At 41.1% G+C, this 13,538-nt stretch overlaps 1 protein-coding gene across 4 annotated transcripts in view; it reads right to left on the bottom strand.

Annotated features, from left to right (window-relative positions):
* Positions 1 to 13,264, bottom strand: part of RABEP1 (rabaptin, RAB GTPase binding effector protein 1) — a 109,126-nt gene extending 95,862 nt beyond the window's left edge. The window contains exon 1 of one of the 4 annotated variants that reach the window (XM_036341165.1): positions 13,030 to 13,264. In XM_036341165.1, coding sequence (XP_036197058.1) covers positions 13,030 to 13,063 — 34 coding nt within the window. In that variant the 5' untranslated portion in view covers positions 13,064 to 13,264. Of the gene's footprint in view, positions 1 to 9,170; positions 9,202 to 13,029 lie in introns of those variants that run through there. The other 3 variants (XM_036341161.1, XM_036341164.1, XM_036341162.1) reach the window with 3 other exon arrangements.
* Positions 13,265 to 13,538: the final 274 nt, after the last annotated feature.

The raw sequence follows: 13,538 nt of genomic DNA, 5'->3' as shown, positions 1-13,538 counted from the left end.
TAGGAGGGCAAAGTACTACAATTTTAAAGGACTGTTTATTAATGGGGTTTTTTTTCTATATTTTATGATGCTTTGACATCATGGGGCCCTGCTGGATAGCAAGAGAGTGCTCCTCTAAGGGCTAACTAATTCCAAAAGATAATAAATTCACCCAGGAACATGGCTGTCATATACAAACTAACCAATCCAAAGTCCAAACTCCAACCACCTCTTTTATCTAACTCTCACACACCAAGCCAACATTTTCCCTGCCCTAAGTCACCCCAGGGCAAGGTATCAGACAACTAGCCATGACCCCTATAGACCAGAGCCCACCAACATTACTCAAACTATACAATCCCAAATTTGCTCAAGCTATTCCTTGCTCAAACTGCTGCCCTATCTATTCCTTCCCATGGAAACCAAAATAAAAGCTGAGCCATGCTATCCCTGAGCTTCTGCCTCCTAATCAGCCCTGGTGCTTCCCCATGTGACTCTTCATAGTGCAACATGCTCACTTCTCTTGGGAACTGCAAATAACAAACTCTTCTTTCAAAGGGAATTGTCTTTGTGTCTATCACCTTACCATATTTGACTAAAACAAATCCAGTGTATATTTCAAGACATATGACCAGGTGATAATCAAAAGCAAAAGCCTTAAAATTTTGACTACTCTTTAACCAAGCCGATTTCACAACCAAGAATTTATCCTAAAGAATCATGGATATGTACAAAAATTTAATTGCAAGAATGTTAACTGTAATATTAGCTAAAATTCCAGAAAACAAGCCAGTATCTAACAATTTAAAATGACAAAAACAATTATGAAATATCTATAGAAGTTTCAAGATGAAACTTGAAAGAGAACATAAATTTTATCAAATCTACCAGGAATAAATATTTCCTATACTATTTAAACTCTCTCAGCATAATAAAAGATGGAATGGAATATTTCCCAATTTATTTTTATCAGGCTAGTATAATCAAGATACAAAAAACCGCCCTAGCTGGTTTGGCTCAGTGGATAGAGCATCGGCCTGTGTACTGAAGGGTCCCGGGTTCAATTCTAGTCAAGGGCACATGCCCAGGTTGTGGGCTCAATCCCCAGTATGGGGCAATGCAGGAGGCAACCTATCAATGATTCTCTCTCATCATTGATGTTTCTATCTCTATCTCTCCCTTCCTCTCTGAAACCAATAAAAATGTACATTTTTAAAAAGATACAAAAAAACCAAGGTAGTATCAAAATGGAAAACTATAGGCCAATCTCACTTATGAATATAATGACCCCCAAAAATGTTTTAAACATTAGCAAATCAAATCTAACTATGTACTAGAACAGGGGTGGGCAAACTTTTTGACTCAAGGGCCACAATGGGTTCTTAAACTGGACCGAAGGGCCGGAACAAAAGCATGGATGGAGTGTTTATGTGAACTAATATAAATTCAAAGTAAACATCATTACATAAAAGGGTACGGTCTTTTTTTTTTTTTAGTTTTATTCATTTCAAACGGGCCGGATCCGGCCCGCGGGGCCGTAGTTTACCCACGGCTGCTCTAGTTATTAGAGCATTAGGTCTTTACTTGTAGGAACTAAAATACTCAAATTTTTTTATTTGTAGACCAGAAATACCCTAAAATGATGGGTGTAAGTATGGATTAATTCAGCTTTCGTTACACTTCTTTGGACTTCATGATCAAATAAGAAACTTGGAGTTTTGCTTTAATTTTGCCCATTTTTAATGACTTAAAAGTTTACTTCACTAAAAGTAACCCGAGAGGCAGTTCAATGAAATGAAAATAGTCACAGGGACCTGGATCCTGGGCAAATTATTCAACTTTTATTTTAATTATGAAACAGAAATAATACCACCCTCAAAGACTTTGGAGGATAAGATAATTAATGCATTTCAAGTGCTGTAAGGCACTTTTCTGGTAAAGATGTTTGTTATACGTTCTCCTAATTTATAAACTCAATCAATGAGGGTTTGTGTGTGTGTGTGTTTTTAAGATCTTTTTAAAAAAATATTTATTTATTTATTTCAGAGAGGAAGGAAGAGGGGGAGAGAGAGAGAAACATCAATGATGAGGGAGAATCAATGATTGGTTGCCTCCTGCAGGCACCCTACTGGGGATTGAGCCCACAACCTGGGCATGTGCCTTGACAGGGAATCAAACCGTGCATGACCTCCTGGTTCATAGGTCAATGCTCAACCACTGAGCCATACTAGCTGGGCAAGGCCTTTTTTTTTTTTTTTTTTTTGCACGGGGCAGGTGGGGGGAAGAGGAGTTAAGGATGGTGGGCAGACTTAATGTCATCATTCCAAATTTTATCTGAATACATACATACCTAAGAATAACTAAGAAAATTCTGGAAAATGAAGGGTTCCTGATTCTTTAAAATACTAAAACCTTAGAAAGTAGAAAGAAACAGTAATTTTAACCATGTAGTATGACACTAGAATAGATAAATCAATTGAACAAAATACAATCCAGAACTGGATAGTTGGCATATAATAAATGGTGGCATTTCAAAATCAATGGAGAAAAATGGATTACTCAATACATGGTACAAGAACATCTGACTAGCCATTTAAAAACAGTCAAAGCTGGATTCCTAACTCAACTCCTACATCAATGTATATAATGAATTACCCTCTCCCCTGCATCTAGAATGGTATTAGCTATATCATCTTTTGGATAACTGGGAAAATAGCCCAATTATTTTCTGTGTTCTGTTGTTAAGATGAAGAACCCAGGTAAGTATAAACAACCTAATCTACCTGACTGCAATAAAGATCTTAAAACTACTACCTCCCATGAGGACAGGTTCCTTGTCTGACTTGTTCACAATTCATACTCAAATCATAAATGTTGAATAAATGAATAAGAGAATGAAAGCTACATATATATTTAGTCAGTTTCTCTTCTACCTCAGAATGTTCTCTACCTTTCTCTCACTTATACTTTTCTTTTTCCCTCTGTTTTGAAGGATGAGATCTCTATCTCTTCTCTTAACACTCAAGCTCCTGATCCATCTTACCTGCTCTCAATTCCTCAGAGATCTTGGTATCTTTAAGCTCTCCCTTTCCATCAGCAATTCTTCCAGCATCTACAATTATTTAAATCTCTATTCTTAAAACATATACACACACAAGCACACACTCTGTCACAACTCTTATCATCCCTCTCAAGTGAGTGCCCCACTCGTATGTGTATCACCATGACTTTAAAATTCCGTCTATACATCTGCCTCTACCTATTTTACTTCTTCCTTACTGAAACTCTTCTTAGAGGTCCTGATGATCACTTAGTTGCTGACTCCAATGACCACTTGCTTTCATCTGACTTCTCTGTAGCATTTAGTACTGGTGATCATCTCCCTCCTCCTTCAAACTTGCCCTAATACTGACTTCTAACACTAATTTTCCTCCTAGCTCTCCATTTTTATGATTAATCATTGGTTTCCTCTTCCTCACCCAATCCGTTAGTTTTATCTATGGCCTTCCTCATAGCCTGCACTTTTGTTGTAAAATTACAAACACAAGGCCTATCATGCAATAAGCATAAGCAACGAGCAGTGTTCAACCTGGATGATTTCTAAGCATCTGACTACCAAAAGTGTATCTACACCACTGATTTCCTCCTTGAGCTCCAGGCCTGTATCTCCAGCTATCTACTGGGTATCCCCGTGCCACTTCTCCATATCAACATACCAAAACCAAATTTACCACTTTCTACTACTAAATCCTCCCTCTTACTAGTTGCCTACATTGGTAAACTGCATCTACATTCCCAGAATCCTGTTTCTCTCCTGCCTGCTCCCCAAACCAAATGCTCAGCAAGTTGCTATTTTAACACAGTATTCCTAACATCTATTAACTGTATTTCCTTTCCTCCATTCCTGTTGACATACATTATAATCCCATCATCTCTTTCCTGAGCCACAGTAATAGCCTAACCAATCTCCTTAACTAGCCTTCTGCCTTAAAACCAAACCACAGACCTAGCCACATCATCTAGAAAAACCCAAACTCCTTTGCTGGCAGCAAAGCTTTCCACCATTCAATCTTAATCCCCCTTTCCTAACTTGACTCTGAACACAAACCTCACCTCACACTGCATATACTCAATCCACACCATGCAAAGATTCTCGATCTCCTCTAATGCCTTTCTCCAAGGCTCCAATTCCACCTGTCAAAAATTCTACACAACTCTCTAGGCTCTATTCAAATGCCACTTTCTCTGATATAACTAGGGTGCAGTGAGGGTAGAATGGAGGGTCCCTATGTTAACTATACTTCCTGAATGATTGAAAATGTTCCTACTACATTTTGTCAAATATCGTGAACGGGGAAGAGCTTACCACATTATTGTAACTGCATGTTGTGCTCTGACTTTCTTTCAACAAATACCTATAGCTCCTATTTATTCTATGGTAAGCACTGTGCTGGGGATGCCATCATCAGCCAGACAAATGCCCTTTCCTCATGGAATCTGTCTGTATTCACCACTAGACTTTATGCTCCATAAGGAACACTGACTCTGCTACAACACATCACTTCCTTTTCTTTTTTTTTAATCCTCACCTGAGGATATGTTTTGTTTTGTTTCGGGTGGGGGGGGGGGAGATACATTTTATTGATTTTAGAGAGAGGAAGGGGGAGAGAAACATTGATGTGACAGAGAAACATTGATCATCAATCAGCTGCCTCCTGTACGTGCTCCAATCAGGGATCAAACCCACAAGCTAGGTATGTGCCCTGACCAGAAATTGAAACCACAACTTTCTGTGCATGGAATGATGCTCCAACCAACCAAGCCACCTGACCAAGTCTCCACTCTTTAATCCCTAGTTTCCTGATCTGTACAATGAAAGAAGACAACTGTCTTTAGAATTCCTTTCAGTGATATAGCTCTGCATGTACTACTATCTAAAGGTTACATTCACCTAGCAAGAATCAGGTACCACCAAAAGTCATTAACAATTGGAATCTATCTCAAAGAGAATCAAAAGAATGTTAAGTAGATTCAAACATATGACAGGAAAAATAAGAATATTTAGGAAGGACATAATGCTATCATCAAATTTCTTCAGACCAACAGGGAGAAGAATGCCTTAGATTTCCTCTGTGTGGTCCTAGAGAAGAGAACTAAAACCAGTGGGTAGAAATTTTGGTGAGGCAAGTTTCCGCTTGATTAAAAGGTAAATAAAATATTAAACTATTCAAAACTAGGAGACAGTGAGTTCCTTCTCTCCAGAAACATCCAAACTGAAATCAGACTACCACTTGGAAGAGATTCAGGTATCTAAAGAGAAAAACAGAACAACGGTACCTTCCTTCATAGCTCTTCAAATAGAGGAAAACTATCTTCTACAGCTAGGCACCTCAGTTCACATTAGGGTACCTAATGGATGGACCTGGAGAGTATTTGCTAAGTGAAATAAGCCAGTCAGAGAAAGCCAAGTACTGTATGATTTCACTTGTATGTGGAATCTAGTGAACAAAATAAACTAAGAAACAAAACAGAAGCAGACTCATACAGAAAACAGTCTGACAGCCATTAGAGGGGAAGGGTGTTGGAAGGCTGGGTGAAAAAGGTGAAAGGATTAAGAAGAAAAAAAAACACACAAAACAAAAAACCCACAAATACAAAACCCTCATAGATACAGATAACAGTATGGTGAATACCAGAGAGGAGACTTGACTTAGGGTGGTAAACACACAATATACAGATGATGAATTATAGAACTGTACACCTGAAACCTATATAATTGTATTAACCAATGTTACCCCAATAAATTCAGTAAAAAAATTTTTTTTGAAGCACAGTACTTTTATGTTTTGGATCAAGCACCTGCAAGTTTAATGGTTGGGAGATTGATCAAGTTATAATAAACAAAGCAAATACATGGATTATTTTCTAAATGGTGTTTAAATTGATTATTTGGAAGAAAAACTAGATTCCCCCATGTCACTCCCAGATGTAGGCAGCTTCCCTCAGCAAACCAGAAAACAGCTTTCCAGCAAGTTCTGCCAAACTGAACTCTGCCCTTCAAAGGGCCACAGGTGCACTCTCTCCAAAAAAGTCTGGACCTCAGTTCTGAGAATGGCCTCTTGAAGATGTAGCTACTGCTACCTTCGTCTACCTCAGCCCTACTGGTAGTGACTGCTCCTTATACCTGCTTTTTCTGTATTCTTTAGGGTTTTCTTTTTCTCTTAGGTAATTTGTTTAGTTAATAATTCTTTATATTAAACTCCCCCTATTTAAATTTAAAATAAATAAATTCCAGATAATATAAATGACAAAACTATAAAATTGTTGAAAGTGAGGGCTTGAAAAAAAATTTATGTTGCCCTAGTTGGTTTGGCTCAGTGGATAGAGAGTTGGCCTGGGAACTGAAAGGTCCCAGGTTCAATTTCAGTCAAGGGCACATGCCTGGTTTGAAGGCTTCATCCCCAGTAGGGGCGTGCAGGAGGCAGCCAATCAATTCTCATATTGATATTTCTATCTCTCCCTCTCCCTTCTTCTCTGAAATCAATAAAAATATATATTTTTAAATGTATGTCTATTGCTGAAAGTATTACAGATATCCCCTTTTTTAAAAATGAGGGTTTTCTAAGTATATAAACATGGAACTTGAGGTCTTCCTAAGCAAGATCAGAAACCCAAAAACCATAAATTTTTAAAATGATCAGATCTACATTAAAATTAAAGCTTTCTGCACAACAAAAGAAAAATGCATAAAATCACTATCAGGGAAGTACAAATTAAAAAGCCGCCGAAACCGGTTTGGCTCAGTGGATAGAGCGTCGGCCTGCGGACTGAAGGGTCCCAGGTTCGATTCCGGTCAAGGGCATGTACCTGGGTTGCGGGCACCTCCCCAGTAGGAGATGTGCAGGAGGCAGCTAATCGATGTTTCTCTCTCATCGATGTTTCTAACTCTCTATCTCTCTCCCTTTCTCTCTGTAAAAAATCAATAAAATATATTAAAAAAAAATAAAAATAAAAAAAATAAAAATAAAAATAAAAAGCCTTCATGTCACCTACTTGCTTTTTTCCCCCTAAATTCTCAGCTAAGGATATTTTTCTCCATTGATTTTTTTAGAGAGAGTGGGAGCGGGAAAGATATAGAGAGATAAACATTAATGTGAGAAAGGCACATTATTGGTTACCTTCCGCACGTGACCCAAGCAGGGCCATGGATTGAGCCTGCCACCAACTGAGGTACGTGCTCTTGACCGGAATTGAACCCTCAACCCTTCAGTCTGGGGGGGGGAGGGGGGGGGTGTACACTCTAACCACTGAGCCAAAGCAGCTAGGGCCACCTACTTGTTTTAAAACCCTTCAATGGCTTCCGCTACAGCTCTAAGGCTAAAGCCCACTCAGACCAGCCCATACCTATATTTCACACCCTCTCATTCTTTCTACCCAGTCACAAAGACATTTCTTGAGTTCTTTTACTCAAATTGCTTCTTCCAGAAAAAATAAAGGGGGGTGGGGCTACTGCTCACCATTGGCTCTCAGCTCCAGGACCACTGCCTCACCATTTCCCGGCCTCCCTAAATGGATCAAACTCCTCAATTACAGGCATTCATACTATGTGTACCTCTCCCAGTTGCTCGGGTCAGAAACCTTTGAGTGTTCCTTGACTCCTCTCTCTTGTATCCCATAATCTAATCCAAATTTTACTGGCCATATCTTCAGAACATAATCTCCTGTAATATACCCTTGGTCCAATCCTCGTTTTTTTCCTGGATTAATGCTTCCTTTATTGCCAATCTAGCAACCAGTGCATTTTAAAAAACATAAGTCAGATCACATCACTCTTCTGCTCAAAACCTTTTCAATGGTTCCCCATAGAGAAAAGCCAATGTTTACTTTTTTTTTTTTGCTACAACGGGATCCCAACAAGATCCACCCCATCCCCACTATCTCACCTCACATCCTGCTACTCTTCCTCTCCATTCCACTCCCCCACCCAACTCCCTATTCCTATAACTTCACTCCAGCCACACTGAACTCCATGTCATTCCCAAATATATACATCTTCCTTAACGCATTTGCAAAAATTGATCTGTCTGGAACACTCTTCCTCCAGATATCCTTGTAGCTAACTCCTCTATCTCCTTCAAATCTTTGCTTAAATATCGTTTTGTCATTAAGCTACTCTGACCACACTATTTAAAACCAGCCTATCCTTCCTTTTACCTTGCTCCATATTTCTTTTTTCCATAGCACTTATCACTTAACAATGCATATCATTTGCTTATGTTTGTTACTTAATATCTGCTTCTCCCACACTAGGGCAGGGTCATATATTATCTGCGTTGTCACTAATGCATTCCAAATACCTAGAAGTGAGCCTGGCAAGTAGTATATGCGTATTTGTGGAACAGTTTATATATTTCTGTGGCATTATCTAATTAATAGCCAACTGATTCACTACCTAGGAACCAGGACTGGATTTAGTTTTGTTTGTCACTATACTTTAAGAGCCTAGCATAGGGCTTGCCACAGACTAGACACAGAAACATTTATTTGTTAATTGAAGAATATCATTTCTTAATCCATCAGAAAATAAAAATTTAGCCCTGATCGGTTTGGCTCAGTGGATGGAGTGTCGGCCTGCGGACTGAAGGGTCCCAGGTTCGATTCCAATCAAGGGCATGTACTTTGGTTGTGGGCACATCCCCAGTGGGGGGTGTACAGGAGGCAGCTGATCGATGTTTCTCTCTCATCGATGTTTCTGACTCTCTATCCTTCTCCCTTCCTCTCTGTAAAAATCAATAAAATATATTTTTTTTAAAAAAAAGAAAAGAAAATACAAATTTAAAACAACTGACATTATCCACTGCTTGTAAGTGTGTAGGGGAAATCCACCCTCTCATATACTGTTGAAGGTATGTAAGTTGATACTTCTTTTGCAAGTAAACTAGCAATAGCTATTAAAGTTTAAACCACTCAGAGCTCTTGTCTTTTAATTCAGTATTCTTATAGAGGTAAAAGCAAGAGTACCTGCAAAATATGTAACAGTATATCTATTCCAGCACTGCTTATAAAACAATGAAAAAATCTACAGCAATCTACCTGTCCATCAATAGAGAAACAGGCAAATAAACTATGCATGGTGCATGCATGTGATGACATACTCTGTAACAAGAATGAGGCAGACCTATAACACTGACCTGAAAAGGAGTCCATCATCTAGTAAATAGACCAGAGGACCCTGACATCCAGATGATCTGGATTTGAATTCTGGCTCCCCACACTCCTAGCTATATAATTCTTAACTTCTCCGGGCTTCAGTTTCTTCATCAATAAAATAGGAACAACAATAATAAATAATACATTACCTGGCCACATAATCATTTATAAGTATATAATAATTCTAACATTTATGAAGTAAAATAGACAAGATGCAAATCTATGTATGTAAACCAGCAATTTTCAATTGGTGAGGCATATAATTTTTAAAACATGCAGTACTTTACTACTTTGCCAGAGGTACTGACCTCTTTTCTCTTTGATTGTCAAATAAATTAAAAAATGACAACAGCCAAAACAACAATAGCCCTCTGGTGTGAATGAATCAAAATTATACCAATTTTTATGGTCAGATTAGCAAAAAATATATTTTGTGGTGTGCCACAGAATTTTAGTGATTAGTTTATATGTGCCAGGAGATGAATAAGGTTAAAAATTGCTGGTGTAAACCATGTCCATTTCAGGACAGAAGGAAAAGGTAGAATGTCTGTGTAACTACAGAAAAAAAAGTCCAGAAGGAACAAAAACTTAATAGTGGTTACCTCTGAGAGATGGAAGACATACTTCTTATACATGATTTTTAGAAGAAAGTGTTTTTAAATAAAAAAGAAATAAAGTAAAATCAGACCAAAGGCTTCTAAAATATAATTTAACTTAGATTTTAAAACATAAAAATTTGAAGACAATAACATTATATATAATCTTTAAATACTCAAAGTAAAATGGAATAATCAGCTACAATTTGTTTAGCTATTAAAATTACCTTTATTCTAAATGAGTAAAGCAATATGCTACATCAAAAAAGTACAAAACTTGCCCTAGCTAGTTTGGATCAGTGGATAGAGCATCGATCATCCTGCAGACTGAAGGGTCCTGGGTTTGATTCTGATCAAGGGCACATGCCCAAGTTGCTGGCTTGATCCCCAGTAGGGGGTGTGCAGGAGGCAGCCGATCAATGATGTTTCTATCTCTTTTTCCCTTTCCCTTCCTCTCTCTCTAAAAATCAATAAAAACATACTTTTTACAAAGTTTAAAAATAAGAAATCAAAGTTAAGAAAAAGAAAATTATTACATTTCATCCTATCAATTACACACTAATTGATTATTTTTTGTTGTTGTTAATCCTCACCAGAGGATATTTTTTCCTTTAGTTTTTTAAAGAGAGTGGGAGGGAGGGGATGAGAGAGGAAAGGAGAGGGAAAGGGGGAGAGGGGAGAGAGGGAGAGAGGGAGAGAGGGAGGAGGGAGGGAGGGAGGGAGGGAGGGAGGGAGGGAGGGAGGGAAAGAGAAACATCAATGTAATGTGGTAACCAGAGCTGGGGATCAAGCCTGCAACCCAGATATGTGCCCTACAACAGGAATCGAACACACCACCCTTCAGTATGAGGGCTGAGCCACACCAACCAGGGCTGGATTCCTTTCTTGTCTACCACATCTCCAAGAAAACAAAGATATCCCCTCTACCTCCCCCCAAAAAATATTCAAGGCTAGAGAGATGGGTGACAAAGGGGAAGAGAATAAAATGTACAAACTGCCAGTATAAACAAAACTATGTATGGTGTCACATGGCTACTAGACTTACCAGGATGATTACTTTGTAAGTTATATAAATGTCTAATCACTATGTGGTACACCTGAAACTAATATAATATTGTATGTTAACTGTAATTGAATAATTTTAAAAAGAAAACAATATTAACATAAAAGACAACTGCTTCTAAAATGGGATCAAAGCAAAATTAACAGTTATCTTTTACCATCAGTTTGACTAAAAGAATTCTGTATTTTTTTTTAATCAGTGAGCTAGGTAATTCTAGTGTGCTTAAAGCTAAAGTGTCAAGAAGTAATCTATATTAAGTCTAATCCCCAAGAACATTTCTAAGAAGATACTGACACAAAGCACTCAAATATACCAAATTCTATCTCCTTTTGTACACAGTAGCTGTGGCTGCTCATTTACTACACTAATTGAAAATAAATACTGCAATCTATGCAAACTAAATCTCATCCTTGAGTCACAGGATTTGAAAAAATAGGGAACCTGCACTAAGAATACAAGATTTCCTAAAGTGAATTTTCCTAGCCGATTTCAAGTGCTTAGTCACGTCTGCCTATTAACAAGGAAGACCATTTCACATCTCGACAGAGGCAGGGGATTTTGATTCCAGACTGTCATGTCACCTGAGCTGCCCTAGAGTTTGTTTCCATGCAACTCAAGAGATGGCAGCAACCAGCTAAGTATACCTACCACTCCAGATCAGAACCAGAAGTCACTGGAGCTCTCTGTATTCTGCCCCTGTCTGCAGTAACAAAGAGGGGTTTGTGGAAAATGCAGTTTTCTTCCCTGACACCAAATGCAAAAGGTGAGAATTAAAATGCAGCTTGAAAACACGTGTTTCTGCTTTCTGCCAGATAAACAGAAACGCCTCCCTTCTCTGCTGGAAGGAAAACAGCAGGCAGACCCTTATACAACCACAGGTGAGGGTACTGACATCTCTCCTCCGGCAACTAACAAAACCTAAAACTAGAGGCTAACAGGGGCGTTAAAGCATACTTCCAAGAAAGCAGTCAGCCTTTAAATCTGATAACATTATAACATTGTTTCAGGTTCCCCAAAAGCAAGCAGCAGAGTAAGGTTTTCACAAAAAGTTATTTTAAGAACGAGGCAAAGGCCAAGTTTTAAGTGGCTACTATGTGCCCAGCACCGTATCCCAACATTTCACTCACATTTAAAGAAGCTTCGTACAAAAAACAAAAACAAAAACACAGCAGCAGCAACAGCAGCTTGGTACACGCCGATTATAGAAGCACACCTACCTAGCTGGAAGAACTTTCTCAACTACTTACAGAAGGACTTTGTCAAAGACAAAGCACATTCTTCCCAAAGGTAACTCCAGGTAATAAAATCCTGCAAGGATGTGGTCAATCTCTGAAGCGGAGCTCAGTCCACTTGCCAGAAGGTCGCGAAGGTCTCTGACAACCAACTCAGAGTATTTAAGGATGGGAGCCTTTTTCCCCCCGAGGACTATGAGCTGCAGAAGACACTTACGCATTCTCCACCACCGTACTCCTCAACACCCCGACAATAATGCCCTCGCTCTACATACGTACATGTTGCCGTCCTTAGAGATAAGAGATCAAGGCATGAATTCACATCTTTTCATTCAGCGACAATACTGACGTTCAAAGAAGCTAAGAATTTTGCCCAGAACTTGTGAGCGAAGGATCCAGGTCCTTTGGACTTAACCATGAAACCACCCTGGCTCTCAAGGAAAAATACTAAATCCAGTTACTGATCCCAACTAGTTTTATCACAAAACTGGTTGCAAAGCGCTCGGTCAGCAGAGATTGGGGGAGGGAGGAGGCCACACCACCACCACTAAGATTTTTTTTTACCCCCTTAACGAATATAGCAAGTTCCCGATTCCCATCCTCCCCAGGGGCAGAACCCACGTGCGGGTCCCACGGCTGTCCCAGGGCAGCTCCCGCTCCACGCTCCCCAGCTTCGGCCCGGTACCCCGCAGCCTCCCCAGGCCCTTGCCTCCGCCTTCCGCCAGCGCTGCCGCCGGCGCCTCCCGCCCCCTCCCCAGCGACTGCCGCCCAGGCCCCCCGCACCGCCTTCGCGCGCAGCCCGCGCCGCCGGAACCCGCGCGCTGCCGCCCCTGCCCGGCGGGGTCACCCCCGGGGCCTGCGCGCACCCTTCCCGCCGCCCGGAGGTTCCACCGCGACACCGGCTCCCGGCAGGCCGCGCCCGCCGCGCCTGCCATGGTGGGCGCCTCACCGTCAGGTTGTGAAGCCGGGCCCGGCTGCGCCATGGCCAGGCGGCGGGCCTCAGGGAGGGGATGGGCGGGGAAGCGGCGTCCCGGGCTCCCGAGGGCTCAGCTGGCGGAGGAGGCGTCGACCGAGCCGCCGCCGCCGCCGCCCAGGGAGGAACCGCTAAGGCTGAAGCCGCCGGCGCCGCCACAGCCGCGGGCAGAGACGGACCGGAGCGCCGACCTCCGCCTCCTCATCCTGACAGCGGGAAATAAGCGGTGCGCAGGCGCGGGGGGATGGGGCGGCACGTGACGTCGCCTTGGGGGCGGGGCTTCGCGGACGGGAGCCCGTGGGTGGGGCGGCTCGGGGCTCCGCGCGGCTGGCAGCCGGAGCGCTGGAGGAGGCGGGGTAGGGGAGGAGAGGGAGGCGAGAGGGTGTGCGGGAGAGACAGCGCCGGGAAGGCCCTGTAGTTTAGAGGGGCCGCTTCCAGGCCTCCGACCCAGAGCAGAGGCAAAGGAAAAAAAAAAATAGTAATAA

Source organism: Myotis myotis, unplaced genomic scaffold, assembly GCF_014108235.1.
Source record: "Myotis myotis isolate mMyoMyo1 unplaced genomic scaffold, mMyoMyo1.p scaffold_m19_p_17, whole genome shotgun sequence".
Taxonomy (NCBI): Eukaryota; Metazoa; Chordata; class Mammalia; order Chiroptera; family Vespertilionidae; genus Myotis; species Myotis myotis.
This window is presented reverse-complemented; position numbering and strand designations above follow the sequence as displayed.